The following is a 19,326-nucleotide window of genomic DNA, read 5'->3' on the forward strand; positions in this document are numbered from 1 at the left end:
CTGAGGGGAGCGCTGAGGGGAGCGCTGAGGGGCTCCCCGGAGCAGCCGGGGGGATCGGGGCAGCCCCGCAGGCAGAGTCGGGCTGCGGGATCATCCCCGCTGCGGCTCAGGCCATGTCCGGGTGTCCCTCACGTCTGTTCCATGCAGGCGGCCATCCCTGTGGATGCAGGGACAGCTTCTCACTGCGAAGAGGTCTCGGCTCCGGGTCGGGGCTCCGAGAGGCCTCGCTCGGCTCAGGGCTTGCCTTCCCCGGCTGGCACAGACCCAGCCGAGCCGCTCCGGGCATCCCGGCTCTCCCAGCCGAGCCGCCGGCCCGAGGGACAGCCGGGGCCCGGGGACGCCTCGGGGCGGGCCGCTGGGCCAGCACCGCGGAGCAGGGATGAGGACATGGGCCTGAACGCTTGGGACAGCAGGTAGGTGACAGCCCTAAGCCGCTCAGTGATGGGCATCCAGCGCCAGCTGCTTTCCAGGGACTTGACGGCGCTGGTTCCCAAGGACAGGCTGAATGGGGTAGCAGTGGGTGATGCTGGTTCCAGCAGGGAAGTGGTGGAATTCAGCAGGTGGTGATTCCAGCTGATGCTCTCAGGGAAGTGGTGGGTTCATCATCCTTGGAAGTGTTGGTGAACCGTGTGCGTGGGGCACTTGGGGACATGGGTTAGTGGTGGGCTTGGCACTGCTGGGGGAATGGTTGGACTCGTTGGTTTTTGAGGTTTTTGCAAGGTGTGTGATTCCCTGCTGCAGGCTGTCTGCTGTGCACAGGAATCACAGCTCTCCTCTCCTGGCATGGGCAGAGAGAACGGCTGCAGCGTGTCCCTCCTGTGGCCTTGGAGAGCGAGTGAGACCTAGCTGCTGGGAAGCTGGACCTGGAAGTGAAAATGAAAGTGAAACTCTTCTGGGATCTGGAGGATAAAAGGCAGTGTGGGAGCATGAAAAATCTAGGCAAAAAATCCTGCAAAAATCCAGGCAAAGCACACTGGGCAACAGGCTGGGATGCACTCAGATGTTCCCAGAAAAGGATCCCTGTGCTTCAAGATGCTCCCACAGCTGACCCTGCAGGCAGTAGGGAGATGGAGTGAGTGCAAAGGGCCAGTGGTTATTTCAGTCCTATAATTGCAGGCTCATCCCAAAGCTCTGGAGAAGCATCTCTGTAATTCCAGATCCAAATGCTGGGGAATTGCAGCTCTACCACCCTGCTCAAATCAGTTGTGACCAAGAACTTGTCTTTGGAAAATTTGAAAGGAGTTGGGTTGAGCTCTGTGCCAGGAAAATTGGTAATGATAATGAACCTGTGATAATTCTCATAGGTTTGTGATAATTAATTTGTTGGCTGTGTAGGAAAAGTCTGGAGCAGGGAAGGGAAGTGTGTAGTGAAAAATATGAAAAGTCAATACAATTCCAGGCAAGGAATCATGAGTTGGGTTGGAAGGGACCTTAAAATCCCATTCAGTTCCACCCCTGCCATGTCAGAGACACCTTCCACCATTCCAGGCTGCTCCAAGCCCCATCCAGCCTGGCCTGGAACACTTCCAGGGATCCAGGGGCAGCCACAGCTTCTCTGGGAATTCTGTCTCAGCCCCTCACCACCCTCCCAGCCAGGAATTCCTTCCCAATATCCCATCCAACTCTGCTCTCTGGCAGTGGGAAGCCATTCCCCTTTGGGGAATGGTTGGATATGATGATCTTAGAGGGCTTTTCCAACCTTAAGGACTCTGTCAATTTTTCTGAATCACCTAAAGGATTTGGATTTGTTTGCATGGACAAAAATGCAGGAAGAGCCATCAGTGTTCCTCTCTGCCTTGCATTTTGGAGCAGCAGCAGGAGGGATATTTGTGCTGGGACATCCAGATGAGCTGGAGAGAGAGCTTCAGCCTGTCCATCCTACTGCAGCTAAGGGATTGAGTCAGCTCCCCATGGATTTAGGGTCTGGTTTGTGTCCTCCCTGCCAGGAAATTTGGGAGAGCAGCTCACTGGTTAAGTGCTGTCAGAAAGGCATGGAAGGCAGTTGAGAATCTTGCCAAAAATCTGTGCCAGTGGGGTGTGGGGTGAGTGTCCTGCTGCAAAGAAGGGCCTGATGTGTGTCAATCAGCACAGGAGAGCTTGAAGTGACTCCATTTAGGAGCATCCTGAATGCTCCTGGTTTAGGAACAGCTACCTAGGGAGATAAAACTTACCAGCTGAGAGCTCTGCACGCTGGGAGGGGATGGAATGGGACAAAATGAACAGGGAGCAGCAGGGTAATTTATTTCTGGGGAGACATTGGCACAGAATTCCCAGAGAAGCTGTGGCTGCCTCTGGATTCCTGGAGGTGTCCAAGGCCAGGCTGGGTGGAGCTTGGAGCAGCCTGGATAGTGCAAGGTGTCCCTGCTCATGGCAAGAGTGGAACTTTGGTTTTTAAGGTCCCTTACAATTCAGGTCATTCTGGGATTCTGTGACGATACTTGGAGAAGACAAAGTGTAGATTTTGCATCACTGGCATGAAAGTCCAGGCTGGTGGTGTTTCTCCTGAGTCCAGGGAAGCCCATGGATGATGGAGCTGGTCCCAGCTGGCTGTGCAGTCCATAATTCCAGTAGGACAGCAGTTCATCCTTGTCTTGTGACTCTTCAATCCCACCCCACAGCACCCTCCCTTGAGGAAGCTCAGCTTCCTCAGTGGTAAATCTTGGCAGCTGAGATCTGTGTGAGGAAAAGTGTCAGGGAAAGCAGCTGGGATCAGAGGTGATCCCAGCCCATGGATTCCACTGCAGGATTCCCAAGCCAAACTGATGTGGCACAAGCAATTTGTGCCCCCACAAGAGTTTAGGCTGCCTATCTCTGCTGGATTTGGTTTCACTTCAGGTCACCTACAGTGACCTAAACCACCTTGTCTGGCTCTGCCTTGGAATTATGACAGTGGAAATGTGAACCAGTCATTCCATCAGTGCTGTGCTAGACTGTCCCTTGTCCATGGGCTTAAGGTTTCCCTGACACAGAGCTGGTTCACACATCTGTGGTATTTTCACACATCTCTGGCAATCCTGCAAGTGTCAGTGGTACAGGGTTCTGGCTGTTTCCAGCCCTAGGGTGTTAATTTTCCATTGATGGGAAAGAGGTGACAGAGGAAATGGCCTAAAAGCTGAATATTCAGGTCTGGGTTGATGGGGAGCAGAGGGAAGCTGCTGGGCAGGATGGGGTGATGAGGAGGTGAGAGGACTTGAGCAGGGAAGGGGTGAATACATATTTTTCACTGGACCCCAGAATGGCTTGGATTAGAAGGGACCTTAAAGGCCCATCCCATTCCAACCCCCTGCCTTGGCAGGGACACCTCCCACTATCCCAGGCTGCTCCAAGCCCTATTCAGCCTGACCTGGAACACTTCCAGGGATCCAGGGGCAGCCACAGCTTCTCTGGGCACCCTGTGCCAGGGCCTGCCCACCCTCATAGCCAAGAGTTCCCGATATCCCATCCATCCCTGCCCTGTGGCAGTGGGAAGCCATTCCCTGTGTCCTGTCCCTCCACCCCTTATCCCCAGCGCCTCTCCTGGAGCCCCCTTAGGCACTGGGAGGGGCTCTAAGGTCCCCTAGGGGGCTGGAGTCATGTTTTAAGCTGCTGACCCTCTCCTCCAGGTATAATCCTGTGACATCTTTGAGTCCTTGAAGGCTGCTCCTCTTCCTTCCTTGACAGTAAGCTCTCCCATTTGACCTGGGCTCATTCCCACGTGCCAGAATTGTGTTTATTTTTCCATCCTGCCGTAGCCAAGTTTGTCATTTAATAAACATTTCCCCCCCAGCCTGATCCCTGTCCCCTCTGTAAGCCAGGGGAACAGATGGGAGGGCACAGGACCAGAAATGCCTGACACTGCCCAAAGCTGGAAAGGAGACAACTGGAGATTGGGAGATGAAAAAGAATTAATGTGTTTCCAGTTCTGTTGCACCTTCAGGCCTGATCCAAACCCCTCAGCTCCTGGAGAAGGAGCCTGTGAAGGCTGTCAGTAATTCCTCACTCCTGGAGCATGGCAGAGGGTTTTTCCCTGCTTGTTTTTGGAGTGTTTGAGCTTGGGCTGGTCCCAGGGCAGCCGTGGTGAGCTGACATTCTCTGCCAGGGTGTTGGAAGGAGTGACAGCCCATGGACACAGGGGTGTTTGTTGGGGGAAGCAGCTGCAGCTTGTGATGCAAATTCTGCGTGGATTCAGTCCCAGCTTTGTCCCTTTGTTGAGCTGGGAGCAGCCACACTCCAGCAGCAGAGAGAAATCCCTGAGGAGCAGGCTGGGGAGGAATGAAGTGGGAAGAAGGTGGCTTCTCATCCTTTAACCTCCTCACATCATCTGCCATGGCCTGAAGTGAGCAGAATCACAAAATCCCAGATTGGTTTTGGTCGAGAGGGAGCTTAAAGATCATCTTGTTCCATCCCAGGGGCAGGAACACTTCCCACCAAAATCAATCTGTTCAGGAAAATTCACACTTAATGAATGTATTCTCTGGGAAAGTCAAGGTGGCTGCTAAGAAGTGGCAAAATCAGTAGCCAGAAGCAGAGAAGATTTTACAGAATTCTTGTCTGACTTATTGCTATGCATATTTTAGGTCAAGGGTAATCTAATTTTTTAATTAATCCTTTAAAGGTTAAATTGTATAGAACATCTGATCACAGAGTAAAGAAAAAACCCAGCAGTATATATAAAAATAGCATCCATTTAAGTTACATAAATCCTTATAAATATAAGAGAGAAATCAGTTATTCTATAAAAAAAATAATTCAGAACATGTGTTTCTGAAGCAACAGCAGAACATCCTCATGCTAAGGACTTCAGCTAGAAAATCTTTATAAATATACCTGCAAAATTCTTCCTCACTCTGACCAGAGATGAGTGTCAGAAGATGCAGATTTCTATTTTGCACTGAAACAGGAGCTCTCCTATTTGCTGTTTGGTTTTTGGCAACCACAACCTGTGCTATCCCTTTGCAAACACCTTTCAGGGCCACATAAATTCTATTGGCATCCTTGAAGCTTTGTAGCAGGAATTGAGACAGTTTGGGTGGGGGTTTGGGGATGGTGCTGTCACTGCTTTGCTGCCTGTGCATGGAATTTTTGTTTGACTCAAAAGAAATAAAGAGGAGGGAGGAAAACCAGCCCTAAGCTGAAAGCACTCAGGGTCTGTGCACTTTAAAGTGCCACTCAGAGGGAAGAGAGTGGCCTCTGGTGTCCTCTTTGCAGTTCTCTGAGTCACCTGTGGATTGAGTGACTAATTCATAATATCCTCAAGATGTTTGTGTCATATTAATAATAATTTCCACTGTTGGGAATTACACTCGTGTAACAGAGACTAAAACAGAGAAACACTGTATTTGAATGTGTTTATATATTTTATATATATATTTTTTAATTTTTTTGATTTTTTTTTCCCTCAGTTGTGATTCTCCTGTGCCTGTAGCTGGGAACAGCCATGTCAGCCCAAAAGGATGGATGGGTTTCTTCCTTGGTTTTCCTTCTCTTCTGTGCCTCCTCCATCCCAAAATGTGGAAGTGCCAGCCTGCAGCAGGAGCCGAGCCCCCAGCACTATTTCAGTGGCTTGGAAGCTGGAAAAACATCCCTGGCTTTTTTCACCTCCAGTGGTAGGTGTTTAATGGGAGTTTCCATCAGCCTGGGAGCTCAGCAAGGCTTGGGTGAGAGCAGAACAATCACAGAATCATGGAATGGTTTGAGTTGGAAGGACCTTAAATCCCATCTCATCCCATCCCTGCCATGGCAGGGACACCTCCACCATCCCAGGCTGCTCCAACCCCTCTCCAGCCTGGCCTTGGACATTCCCAGGGGTCCAGGGGCAGCCACAGCTTCTCTGGGAATTCTGTCTCAGCCCCTCACCACCCTCCCAGCCAGGAATTCCTTCCCAATATCCCATCCATCCCTGCCCTGTGGCAGTGGGAAGCCATTCCCTGTGTCCTGTCACTCCATCCCTTGTAAAAAGTCTCTCTTCGTCTTTCTTGTTGGCTCCTTCAGGCACTGGAAGGCTGCAATTAATTCACCCCAGAGCCTTCTATTTTCCAGCTCTCAGCCCTTCCTCTAGCAGAGCTGCTCCATCCCTCTAATCAACCTGTGGCCCTCCTCAGTGAAGAGGCAGTTCTTGAGATTTTTAAAGCCAAAGGGGTTTTGAAGAGCTGGTTGAGCGCTGTGTTTGTGCAGTTCCAAGTGCTCCTGACAGGCAGAGACCTCTTGGGTGGGTTCTTTGCTGGCTGTGTCCTCAGGCACAGTCCTTCAAACAACTACATTCATTTTCTGGATTCTTTTCTGGAGGTACTGTGGAGGAGAAAGCCAATTTCCTAAGGAATTTTCCCCTCTCCCATAATACCTGCTAGAAAAAGGAGAGTCCCTGTCACGAGGGAGATCTAAAGGCTGTCATGGATTAGGAAAAGATCCTTCACCTTGCTTTTGTTCTTCATGATCCCTGGGTGTGGTTTCCCAAGGAATGTGGGCTGAGGAACATCTCCCACATCTCAGTGTGTGGCAGGAGGATGCTCTTCACCCTGAGGACTTACAGAGGATTTTTTTTTCTTTTGTGTTTCAGTTTCTCCTGGTGCCCAGCCCTTCTTGGAGCAGATTGAGAGCTCAGCTGAGGTCCTCCAGGACTATGGCATTTCTGTGGTGAAGGTAAATGGGGTTCAGGGATGGAGTAAGCAGGAGATGAGCAGGGAAGGGATGAGCACAGATCTTTCATAGAATCATGGACTCACAGAACAGCTTTGGCTTCCAGGCACCTTAAAGCTCATCTCTTTCCACCTCACCTTCCATGGGCAGGGACACCTTTCACTATCCTGCTCCAAGCCCTGTCCAACCTGGCCTGGAACATTTCCAGGGATGGAAAATCCACAACTTCTCTGGGCAGCCTGTTCCATGTTCCGTGATGGATGAGGTTGGTTAACTTCTTTTCAGCTCAGTGCAATAAATATTTCATACAAAGGAGTTTTTAGCTGAAATTTTATGCAGATTCATGTGAGGGAACTACAAATTCAGGCAAATTTAAGTAGACTTTAAGAAGTGCTTATAGATTTATATTTGGATTTATTTAGTTTCCTCCAGGTACATATCAAGCTCAGTAAGGAGGCATTGATCTGTCACTTTGGGTGTGCTGGGCAGATCATGGGGTCTTTTGATCCCATCTGACCCAGATCAGCAGGCTGAGCTGGAAAACTGAAGTACAAACTCCACTCTCCATCTCTGGTCTCCATTTTGGTGGATTTTTTCCCCCACCAGAAGGTTTGGAAAGGCTGGATTTACACTCTTGAATGGAAGAAAGCTTTAGGGGGGGTGTGTGTGGTCATTGTGGGGCTGAATCTCTAATTACACATATTTTCTGTCTAGGTGAATTGTCCCAAAGAGGATGTCTCAAGATATTGTGGAAAAGAAAATGCATTAAGGAAAGCCTTCCTGTTCAGGTGAGGGGCATTTCTGGGCACTGCACTGGGGTTTCTTTCCTGTGCAAATGTTTGAAGGAAACTCTGGCAGCGATCAGAGATGTCTGTGGAGGAGTGAGAGGAGCCATGAGGACAGCAGTGACCTGCATAGTTTAGCAAAAAAGTTCCCCCAAAATTCCAACACAGGCAGAGGAGATGCTTTGTCCTCAGTGTGAATTCTCTCATCCTGCCCCAAGTTCCTTGGAGCAGCAGAGGGATGAGCTGTGGTACAAAACCACAGGAGAAACCCTCCATCAGTGTTCTCCTGTTCCTCTGGCCTCCCACCCCCAGAGCTATACTCAGGCCATGAGATTTTGGGATTAGTGCAAGAAAGAAACACTTTTTGGTGCTCTCCTTGTTGGTGGGGTTAACTCTTCTGCCCTGGATGGGCAGGTTCAGCCCCTGGTCTCTCCAGGGGTTGTCATCTGGAAGCTTTTCCATGTATCAGCTCAGTTCTCATTGACTGTTACACTGATAATCATGGAATAATTAAGGTTGGAAAACACCTTTAAGCTCATCAAGTCCAACTATTCCAAAGACCTTTTGAGATCATCGAGTCCACTCCTTCCCCCAGCACTGCCAAGGCCACCATGTCCAGCAGGAACCTGCTCAACCAGGCTTGAACAATTCCCAACTCGGATCAAAGGCATCTCAAGTGTGTTCTGCCCTTTCTCCATCATCCTCCCTGTCCTCTGTGCCTGCCTTGGCTCCCTTTTCCCGTGTGATCCATGCAGGGAATCTCTCTGAGTTCCTTTGGTGCCTCTCTCTTCCCTCTGCAGAGGAAACCGACTGATCCGAGAGTTCCCCACCGACGCCCTGTTCGACGTGAACTCCATCGTCGCCAACGTTTTGTTGTAAGTCCAGACCACATCCCACTCTCTGAAATCCTTTTCCTTGCTATTCCCATGAAATGCCAACCCCAGGTATTCCAGAGGCTGCTCTTAGTCAAGCTCCTCTCTTCATTATTCTCTGACTGTTAAACTTTTTCCTTTGATACAACTCACCAGCACACTCCTGGGCACCTCCAGCTGGCTGTGAATCCTTAATCTGCCAGCAAAAAGCTGGAATTTTACCCTGTTTTTCCTATCATGGTTGTGTGGCTGCAAATTTACTCTTCAACCAGTTGCTAATGAGGTTTTTTCTGCCTCCTCAGTGCCCTGCTCTTTAATGAAGTTAAATACGTTGAAACACTGGCAGACCTTGAGAACATTGAAAATGTGTTGAAAGGGAAGTCCAACATGGTCTTTGCCTATGTACCAGCTACTGGGACAGCAGGTATGGGTGCTCAGCTTTCCATCTTTCCTCTCTTCCCCCCACCTTTTTTTTGGGTAGAATATCTAGGAGCTGAGTTTCTGACCCAAATCCTGCAAATGAAAACCTGAAAGGGCCACCCAGCCACAAGATCCCTGTTTCCTGTGGAAGTCTCCTATGTCTTGCTTTGTTTCCAGAGGGATCAGTTGATCCAGAAAAGTTTTGCTGGCTGCATAAACCCTGAGAGATGGACTTGGAGAGGGAAAGCAAGGCAGTGGTTGCTGTCTTAAAAATAATAAATCCCTGGGCAGGTCTCTGGCTGTGCAGTGGAATGGATTCTCACACAGCACCTGTTTGCTGGGGATCAGAAATGGGATCCAGCTCCAGTTGCTCATTTCCCTTCACAGTGTGTTTTCAGACAGACTCTGTGACATTGTACCAAGAGTTTCTGAAAGCCTGGGAATTGATATTTATACCTGGGAAGGATGAAACAGGAGATGTGGAGGGATCAGAGCTGAGTTCACCTTGCCTTTCCCCTTCCAGAGCACAGAGCTGTGATGGAGGCAGCTTTTGTCTATGGCACCATCCACCAGTTTGTCCTGACAACTGAGGCAGCACTGCTGAAAGCCACCAGGTACATCCAGCCACACCCCCACCATGGAGAGCTGCTCCCATGCACTGTTTGCCTCACTCCTGGTGTCTCAGATTCCCAAATCACCTCTGGGATGGCATTAGGATGTTGTGCCAAGGTGCACAGTCAGATCTGTTTTCCAAAAGCTGCTGGTTGCGTTCCTGGCCTCGGAGCAGCCTTGCTGTTTGTGGCTGTGTCGGGTGGGATTTCACAGGAGAAGAGCCCCCTGTCTCCTTTCCATGGATGATGGATCAAACCTCAGCCATGGGTTTTCAGGTGAATTGATGTTAGAGTCCTAAAGCACTCCTGCCTTGTGCTGTGGTATCCAAGAGCAAGAACTGCAGCTCTGCTTGTGGATTTGGGAATCCCCATCCCATGGCCTCAGTGGCCACTGCCTTCCCACGCAGGAGGAGCAGCTTCAGAATGGCAGATCCTTCCTTGTGACTGCTGAAGTGACCTCCTGCAGTCAGGAATGTGAGGGAGGAAGTGGGAACATGGCGCATGGGGTGTTGCTTCCTCAGCCCACAGTGTGCCCAGCTGGCCAAGAGGCCAAAGGCACCTGGCTTGTACCAGCCTGTGGCTACAGGCCCAGGGCAGAGATTGTCCCCATGTGAGGCCACACCTCAGATCCTGGGAGGAGCTCTGGCTGGGCCCCTCATGGAAAGGTGGTGGAGTGTGTCCAGGGAGGGGAACAGAGCTGGGAAGGGTCTGGAGCACCAGGAGAGGCTGAGGGAGCTGGGAAGGGGCTGGAGAATTGCTGAGGGAGCTGGGAAGGGGCTGGAGAATTGCTGAGGGAGCTGGGAAGGGGCTGGAGAATTGCTGAGGGAGCTGGGAAGGGGCTGGAGAATTGCTGAGGGAGCTGGGAAGGGGCTGGAGAATTGCTGAGGGAGCTGGGAAGGGGCTCAGCCTGGAGCAAAGGAGGCTCAGGGGGCCCTTGTGGCTCTGCACAAGTCCCTGGCAGGAGGGGACAGCCGGGGGGGTCGGGCTCTGCTGCCAGGGAACAGGGACAGGAGGAGAGGGAACGGCCTCAGGCTGGGCCAGGGGAGGTTTGGATTGGATATTAAGGAAAATTCCTTCCTGGGAGGGATTGTTTTGTCAGAATGGGCTGTCCAAGGCAGTGGTGGAGTCCCCATCCCTGGAGGGATTTAAAGGCTGTGTGGATGTGACACTTGGGGACACGGCTCAGTGATGGCCTTGGCAGTGCTGGGAGAACAGTTGGGCTGGGTGATCTCGGAGGGCTTTTCCAACATTAATAACTCCATAATGATTTACCTGGGATTTTGTCACAAGTGTCAGCAGGGCAGGCAGCAGGGTGGCCCTTCCCGAGGTGCCATTCCATCCTTGCAGGATTCCGGGGAATTGTGCTGGGGCTCCCACTAGATGGCACGGTTGTCATTGCACAGGAATGGCCTCAATTCTCCTTAAAGCAGCGCCACCACCTCCCGAGCTGCCGGAATGGTGGGAGCTTCTCCAACAGGAGCAGCTTCCAGCCAGCCCAGGCAGCAGGATTTGAGGTCTTAATATTGCACTTTGCTCTTCCATGGAGAGCTCTTTTAAATCCTTATCAGGAAGGTGATCCCTGTTTTGGGGGTAGGGGATGGGTGCATTGGAAAAGGAAAGTGACTTCCCAAAGTTACCCACAGATGAACAGCAGTGAGGGTGTCACAGCTAACCAGGGACACCTTCCACTGCCTCAGGTTGCTCCAAGCCTCGTCCAGCCTGGCCTGGAACACTTCCAGGGATCCAGGAGCAGCCACAATTCTTCCTCCCAGCCAGGAATTCCCAACTCCCAGTATCCCATCCATCCCTGCCCTCTGGCACTGGGAGCCATTCCCTGTGTCCTGTCCCTCCATCCCTTGTCCCCAGTCCCTCTCCAGCTCTCCTGGAGCCCCTTTAGGCTCTGGAAGGGGCTCTGAGCTCTCCCTGGAGCCTTCTCCTCTCCAAGTGAACATTCCCATCTCTCCAGCCTGTTCCACAGCCCTTCCAAACCCTGAGCCTGAGGATAATCTGTGAAACACATCAGCAAACCTGGTCCTTCTGCCAGGGCACTTTGAACCCCTGCTCAGGGTGGGTTTTGTTTCCTCTCTTCCAGCCATGATGACCCCGATGTCTCTTCTGCCTGGCTCTTGTTCTGCCACTGCCAGCAGGTCACAGAGCCAGCCCAGCCCTGCAGGAGGACAGCCCTGGCACAGCCCCTGACCCTGCTCAGCATCCACAGGCACCTCAAGCTCATGGGGGCTCCGTTGGTGGTAGGACTGGGAAGGAGGAGGGCAGGGGGGATGTGAGGATGAGGGAGGTGAGAGCAGAGAGAAAAGCTGAGTGTGGGAATCTGCCCCTTCCAGCTGGGTCCAGGCAGGAATCACCTGGTGCAACTGCCTCAGCAATTCAGGGCTGGCCAAAACATAAATAAACTGTTGAGGGCGTTTTCCAAATGACTCTTAAGTACTGCCCAACTCAATATGAAGCTTGTTCCAGTGCTCTTGGTAAAGAAACCTTCCTGATATTCTGTCTAGACCTCCCCTGATGCAGCTTTGAACCATTTCCATATGTTCTATCCCTGGAGATATCAGTGTTTCCCTCTCCACATCCCCTCAGGAAGCTGTGGAGAGCAATGGGGTCATCTCTCAGCCTCCTTTTCTCCAAACTAGATAACCCCAAAGTCCTCAGCTGCTCCTGTAGGCTCCCTGCAGGAGTTTCAGCACCCTCTGGAATTTGATACCAGTCCTTCACACCTTGGTGATCAGGAGGAACAGGAGATTCCCTCCTGTCTCCTCCTTCCATGGGGCAGAGAACTTCAGCAGCCTCCTGTTGCCAGTGGTCATCCCTGCCCATCCAGAAGGATGAGTAGATGAGCTGGGAGTGCTCCTTCAGCCATTTTCCTGGATTAAACCCATGGAGGGAAGGCACTTCATCAAGCACCTCTGTGCTGTCATGAGGCAGCACGTCCTAGGCAGGAAGGGAAGGATTCCAGCTCTTGCATGTTGTGGCTGGGATTTTTAAACTGCCTCAGGGAATGGATGCCAGGTAAATAAAAATGAGTGGAGATTTAACATCTGGAATTGCTAAACCACAAAAAAACCCCCACACAGAATAAAGCCCAGGTTTGTTTTTAACTGGGAAGGTCGTGACATGTTGGAACAGTTTAACTGGAGTTGTGTGGGTTCTGCTTCCACAGATGTTCTAGAATTGGGGTTGGAAGCTTTTTCCTGAGAATTTCTGTGGCTGGGTAAGAGCTGAGGTACCTTCAACTGAGATGTGCTGCAGCATAACCCTGGCTGTTCTCCAGACAGAGGTTGCTGAGGACCCAGAGAAGATCTCCACTGTTCACTTGCAGCTCGGGCTGCCCCTGGTGTTCATCCTGAGCCAGAAAGAGACCTATGAGGCTGACAGGAGGACAGCAGAGTTTGTGGCCTGGCAGCTCTTGGGGAAAGCAGGAGTTGCCCTTTTGTCCAGGTATTTCTCTCAGGTGTTTTGGGGTTCTCATTGCTTTCTGTGGGGTTTCTGAGCTGGATTATCCCAACACCAGGATGATATTCAGTGGACTCAACCACACTTGGATGAGAGGCAGTAAAACCAGGCTATATCCAGGGTGTTTCATATTTAAGGATGTGTCCAGAATTGTATTAATTTGGAAATGTTGCTGGCTTAGGGGTGGAAAAATATTCAGACTAAGAGAGATTTTGGAGAGGAAAGTCAGCACTGATGGAATTAGGGCAGAAAGAGGAGAGGTGATCTTCCATGTCACACCACCTAATGTTCACTTTGTGTTTTGGAAGGGACCTCGTAGAGCTGAACGTTCTGCACCGCTCAAACGTCGCCCTCAAGACACCAGAAGAGGTTGGATGCTGGATTTCTTTATTGGACAACCCTTAGCTCTGGACAGCGTGGTGGGATGTTGCTCATCTCTGGTGTTAATTTGACAGCATGCCCTGAGGCTCAAGGGGAAGTGTCTTTCCCAAGTTTCGCACGTGTGCATCAGATTATCCAGAGAATCCATGGATTTCCCATCCCTGGAAGTGCCCAAGGCCAGGTTGGACAGGGCTGGGACAGTGGAAGGTGTCCCAGGAAACTGGGTGATCTTTAATGTCCCTTCCATGATTTGGGTGCTGCAGAGCCATTGTACCTGCTGGGAAAGAGAAAATAACGAGTTTATTTTGGGTTCAAAACATTGAGACATCTCCACTACACCTTAAGGCAACACAAGGTTGTGAACTAAATCCAAGTTCAAATTCCCCAAAGATCTGGACTTCTGGAGGCCTTAGGAAAGGCATCAAAAGATGGGAAAGGGACTGAGTGTGAAACAAAGAGCAAACAACCAAAGGTCTGTGCTGAGCTGATGTAACCCAGTGCCTCTGGCAGTGAGCTGGGAAAAGGGCAGGGTGTGAGTTAAATGAGGTTGAGCAAGATGAGTTAAACTCTGAAGGGACCTGACCCAGCTTGTGAGGCAGGCTGGAATTGGGTGCTGGCAGATGCCAGGGAGCACACCATGGCCCAGATTACCTGAACTGTCACATTTGTGATTCCAGCTGCAGGATCAGACCTGAGCATCCCCTGAGGGTTTCCCTTGGCCTGCTGAGAGATGTGCATGTTGGGTGGCTCTGGGAGCCCGTGGGACCTGCCAGCACTTTGTCATTTCTCTCCTGATGAACTTCCCATTTTCTCTCCAGTGCCTTTGTTTGTCTGAACTGGTGCCAGCACTGGTTTTAAGCTGACAAAGTCTCATTTCTGAGAAATCCATATTGCTTTTTTGCTTCTTTCCATGGGTTGGCAGTTCCTGTACACTTGAGAACATTTCTCCTGGCTGAGCTCCATGAGATACAGGATTTTTTGTGCTGGTTTCCCAGGCTGGGATGGGCTCCTCAGACCCAGCCTGACCCCTCTAATGAGGGGGACATCCAAGTGGCCCCTGTACTTCCCTGCTCTCCTTCCCTGCTTGGCCACTGGGATTTTTCCTGCAGTGTTGGATTTGAGTAAAGTTGCTGGGAGATGGGGCTGGTGTTCACTTTCACCACAGGATCCCTCATAGCCACATTTTACTTCCTCACAAGGAAACCTCAGCCTGGAGCGAGAAAAACTCATGCACAGGAGAAATTGGGTCAAAGAAACATAACCCAGACATTCCCCTGTCTGGCAGCTTCAGGGATCTGTGACATATCCCAAAAATAAGGAGTTGGGAGATGGTGCCCCATCAGCCTTGAGTTTGGTCTGCAGACAAAATTAGTGGAGGGGGATGTTGTGCTCCCTCTGATTTATTGTTTTCCTCAGGGAATGCCAATCCAATACCTGGTCTTGGAAGACACTGATGAAGTTATAACCCTGGTGGAAGATAAGAACAAGGTCAAACAAATCCAGGAGGATGAGCAGGAGGAGGAGGAAGATGAGGATGAGAAAGAGAATAATCAAGGTGTGCAGTTAATCAGTGAAAAGCTGATTGTCATCAGACAGAAGGTGCAATCAGCATCAGACATGGCAAAGCACTAGAGAACACTTGCAAACCATCACAGTCACCTCATGGTGGCCACAAAGTGATTCTTTCATTCTCTGAGGTCACTGGAATGTGGCAGACAGGTCTGATTTTCACTGGAAACACCAGGGAGAAAAATCAGAGCTGGTAGAGGAACAGTTGCTGTGTGAGGGACAGGAATGTGCTTGGATGCACCAGCTCCAAAGGCATGGGGGGTTAAAGGGCACCCAGCACTGTGTCCTCAACAAGCATCTGAAAATTATCCATCCCTTTGGAGGGGTTTGAGACATGTTTTTGTAAGAGCAGACCCAGACCTCTCTCCTCCAGGGAGAAAACTCTGGTCCCTGCAATGCAGAATTGAAAATGCATTTGTTCTTTGTGCAAAACTGGGGGTATTTTTTAAAAAAGTGGGGAAGGATCCTAGAGGAGCCTAAAGAGAATTGTTCCAATCCAAGGGCAGAGCTGGTGTGAAGTGGGATTAGGGCATTTGTGGGGTTTTGTCTGTGTGGCTCCTCCTCTCCCCATACAAGATTTAACTCACCCCACGTTTCTGCTGAGAGATTCTGGGTTACAAAACCATGCACTGGGGTGGCCCAGGGGGCTGCAGTTCCCCCTGCCCTGGACACAGCTGTGATCCCTTGCAGATATTCAGGATGACCAGGTGGTGGAAGCAGTTTCCAGGGACAAGAAGAGAGAGCTGCCCCTGGAGCAGATCCTTGTCCTGACAGAGGAGAACTTCCACTCTTCCCTCTCGGAGGCTGCCCGGACAGTGGTGCTGTTTTATGCCAGCTGTGAGTATGAAATGTGGCCTGGCTGCCTCTTCTCTAACTTTGGGATGCTCTCTGTGATTTCCATGATCCTGGAGAGATCCTGGAGACAAGTTTTGGCCGTTAATCCATGCCAAATCCTGTCCCATGAGCATTGATAACAATCAGATTAAATCAGTTCTTCTCATTGGCTGACTACAGCAGATATCAATCTGATATCTAGAGATTTTTAGCCTTCATTTTATAGGAAAAAAAATGTGGGACAAGAGGGGAAATTAATGTAGCATGGACTCATGGGCTGGCCTGGACACTCTGCTGGCTGCTGAAGCATAAAGTTCAATTTTCCTTATTTATTTCAAATCTTAAAGAGCTTGAAGCACCTGGGGATGCAGAGATTGATAATGTGACATTGTCAGGGAGCAGGGTTGGGCTGGCTGTCCCCTGGCTGTCCCTCAGGGCTCTTTCCCCTCTCCTGTGTTTCAGGGGAAGCCGTGTCCCTGGCAGTGCTGCGCTCTTACTCCGAGGTGGCCGCTCACCTGAAGGGTAAGGAACCCCAGGACATTGATGGTGCCTCATTCCCTCACCTGGAATACACTCATTTTTATCCCCCCAGACTCCTAAGGAAAGTCATATCCACACCAGCTTGTTTAGGAACATCCCTTTGTGTCTTATTTAGGGATCTTTGCAGGGTCTCTGCTCCCAACGAAAAAAAATACCAGGACAGGAGGAAATGGCCTCAAGTTGCACCAGGGGAGGTTTTGGCTGGGTATTGGGGAAAATTTCTTCATGGAAAGGGTTAGGGTTAACCCTGGCACAGCTGCCAAGGCACTGGTGGAGTCTCCATCCCTGGAGGGATTTAAAAGCCATGTGGATGTGGCCCTTGGGGACATGGGACAGTGGTGGCCTTGGCAGTGCTGATGTTACAGATGGGCTCAATGATCCTGGAGAGCTTTTCCAAGCTAAAGAATTCCATGATTTTATGATCCTGGAAACATTCAAGGCCAGGTTGGATGTGGCTTGAAGCAACCTGGGATAGTGGAAAGTGTTCCAGTCTAAATTACTCTGTGATCCCATTTGGTGGGCACAGGGAGGATTTGGGAAGGGCCAGGGCAGAGCCCCAGTGCCAGTGGGTGACACAGAGCAGCAAACAGCAGGAACTGTGGCCTGGAACATGGAAACAGGGTCCTGTTTGTGCCCCTCAGGGCCCAGGAGATACCCTACACATCAATGTGCTGTGTGGCACCTCAGCTCTGCTGGAAAAAGGAGCTGTGATTATCCCTGAGGAAAACAGGACAGAAAGGTGTGGGCAGGCCCAGATCCACAGGGCTGGACAATGTCAGGGGGAGAATTGACAGTGATGGTGCCTCCAGGGCTTGCAGAGTGGCTCAGTTGTGTGGGAATTCTCCCAGGTGGCCACAGAGCTCCATAAATAACACAGTGATGATGAACAATCAGCAGCACTGAGAGCCAGCACATCAGGGAATCTGGGAACAGAGGCAGGAGGGAGGGATCCTTCAGGAGGGTTTGTGCAGTGTAAGCCCCACATTCAGGCCTTTAACCCCATCCCACTCTGGTTTGTGGAGAGAGGTGAGTTCTTACATGGGCTCAATCTCTTCCAGAGGTGCCTTTTTTCTCTCCTTGGCTGCAGGGGACACTGAGGTGTCTTCATCCCACTGTGGCAGAATGGGGAAGTCAGGGAAAGAGCTATTCCAGCACATCTGGAGGTGGTTGGTGCCTTCTCCTGTTTTTTTTCCTCCATCAAGGCTCATTTTTCCAGCTCCCTGGGACTGGGCACTGCAGGATTCAGCAGTGGGGACATGAGTGGAGTGTGCAGAGGACCCTACAGATTTCTGGGAAGCAGCTGCAGTGGGAGTTGGTTACAAGAAGCTCTCCTGGGAATGCTGCAGACAGTGCTGAGGGCTGGAGGAAAGCAGCTCTGCATTCGTGGTTTGCATGAAGGGAAAGTCACTGGCAGCTTTGATTTGGACTGAAATCCCAGGAATAAACAGGAAGGGACAGGAAAAGTTGTTTGAGATATTGGGGTTGGTGGTGGTTTGGGGTTTCTTTTGGACTTCCCCAGCAGCCAGAGCAGCTAAAGGAGCAGCACAGGAGGGTCTGTGGGTAAAACCCGGCCTCTTCCCAAGCCAGTGGCCAGGCCTTGGTGGGTTCTGCATGGCCAGGATTTCACCATGTGCATTCTGAATCACTTGATAACAATCTCAGGGCAGGGAAGCAGCCACAGGCAGATTCTCAGCAGAGATCATGAACTGCCTGGGGTCAGGGCCTTTCCTCTGTGATCACTGAGGTCTCTCCAAAGGCTCCCAGGCCTGAGGTGACCCTGTGGAATGACTCCAGTCTGGTTTCTCTGCCGTGACCTTGGAGCAGACACACAACAGCTGCACTGGTGCATCTGGAGATCTGCTAAAGGAGCCTCAGGGAGCTGGGAGAACCAGCTAGCAGAGGAGCTGGAAAACCTCAGAGGATGCTGTTCCCTGGGCTCTCAGTGATGGCTGGATCAGGACTGAGAATAGAACGTGGGGCATGGCTTGGGACACTCTCAGTTCCCCAGAAGCGCTGGTATTCCTGCCTGCCCTGGGGTGGAGCTTCCTTCCCAAGGGCTGGGAATCCACAAGCAGCTGTCTGAGGAGTGACTCACCCATGCTGGAGGCACATCTTGAGTTGCAGAAGCAGGTCCTGCTCCTGATGCCAATTCTTTGTGCAAAATGGCACTGAGAATAGGCCATGTGTGATCAAACACACCGGAACGGAGGAGGCTGGAGGCTGCAACGACCCCGTGAGTCATCCCATACCAGATGCTCAGCAGATCCTCACTGAGTGAAGTTTCCAGCCCTCAAGTGTTTTCTATTTGTTGAGAGATCCAGTTTAGCAGGAGACAAAGAGGAGCATCTCTGCCTTGCTGAACTGAGCATGTTTCCTACCCTTGGAGCAAGAATTCCCCAGTCCCACCGGGGCTCACTGCTGCACCTCTGGTTTGCTTTTGCAAGATGGGGATTTTTGGAAGCAGCAGGGTTTAGAGCAGGGGATGTGAAGGTGAGACAGTGCTGAGCATTTCTTGGGTGGGTTATTGGCCTTTTTTGCAAAGAAGACAGGAAATCTGTATCTAAGGAGTGATATATTGTGATGAAAAATGGTTCTGCTTCCTCCTCTGTGCTCGTGGGGGCTTCTTGACCTGGGATTTATAAAGACAGGGGGTGAAGTTGTAGCTCAAAGGCAGGAAAATCAGCTGCATGATTTAGCAGTTTACATGTGTGGAGCCTGATGCTGCAGTGAGGATTTCAGGGTTTGTTGTGTAGTGTTTTCCAGGTAGTTGTTCCCATTCTGAATTGGATTCTTCCTCTTGTAGCACTTTGTAGATAACTTCTATTTCATGTTGTAGCCTTTGGAGCAGCTCTTCAAGTGAGCTGGTTTTTTAATGAAATCATGGAATTGTTTAGGTTGGAAAAGCTTTCCAAGGTCATCGAGTCCAACCATTGACCCGATCACTGCCAAAGCCAACACTGTCCCATGTCCCCAAGTGCCACATCCACACGGCTTTTAAATCCCTCCAGGGATGGAGAATCCACCACTGTCCTGGGCAGCTGTGCCAGGGCTGGACAACCCTTTCCATGAAGAAATTTTCCTTAATATCCAGCCTAAAATTCCCCAGCCTGAGGCCGTTCCCTCTCCTCCTGTCCCTGTTCCCTGGCAGCAGAGCCCGACCCCCCCGGCTGTCCCCTCCTGCCAGGGACTTGTGCAGAGCCACAAGGGCCCCCTGAGCCTCCTTTGCTCCAG

General features: G+C 50.9%; 1 protein-coding gene across 1 annotated transcript in view; it reads left to right on the forward strand.

Annotated features, from left to right (window-relative positions):
* Positions 1 to 90: 90 nt before the first annotated feature.
* TXNDC16 (thioredoxin domain containing 16) overlaps positions 91 to 19,326 on the forward strand; it is a 35,808-nt gene continuing 16,572 nt past the window's right edge. Inside the window, exons 1-13 of the mRNA XM_015632090.3 lie at positions 91 to 413; positions 5,382 to 5,585; positions 6,536 to 6,618; positions 7,330 to 7,403; positions 8,201 to 8,275; positions 8,575 to 8,696; positions 9,216 to 9,306; positions 11,396 to 11,552; positions 12,590 to 12,756; positions 13,080 to 13,140; positions 14,569 to 14,707; positions 15,412 to 15,558; positions 16,018 to 16,077. Coding sequence (XP_015487576.1) covers positions 5,417 to 5,585; positions 6,536 to 6,618; positions 7,330 to 7,403; positions 8,201 to 8,275; positions 8,575 to 8,696; positions 9,216 to 9,306; positions 11,396 to 11,552; positions 12,590 to 12,756; positions 13,080 to 13,140; positions 14,569 to 14,707; positions 15,412 to 15,558; positions 16,018 to 16,077 — 1,345 coding nt within the window. The 5' untranslated portion in view covers positions 91 to 413; positions 5,382 to 5,416. The remainder of the gene's footprint in view (positions 414 to 5,381; positions 5,586 to 6,535; positions 6,619 to 7,329; positions 7,404 to 8,200; positions 8,276 to 8,574; positions 8,697 to 9,215; positions 9,307 to 11,395; positions 11,553 to 12,589; positions 12,757 to 13,079; positions 13,141 to 14,568; positions 14,708 to 15,411; positions 15,559 to 16,017; positions 16,078 to 19,326) is intronic.

This window comes from Parus major, chromosome 5 (assembly GCF_001522545.3).
Source record: "Parus major isolate Abel chromosome 5, Parus_major1.1, whole genome shotgun sequence".
Lineage (NCBI taxonomy): Eukaryota > Metazoa > Chordata > Aves > Passeriformes > Paridae > Parus > Parus major.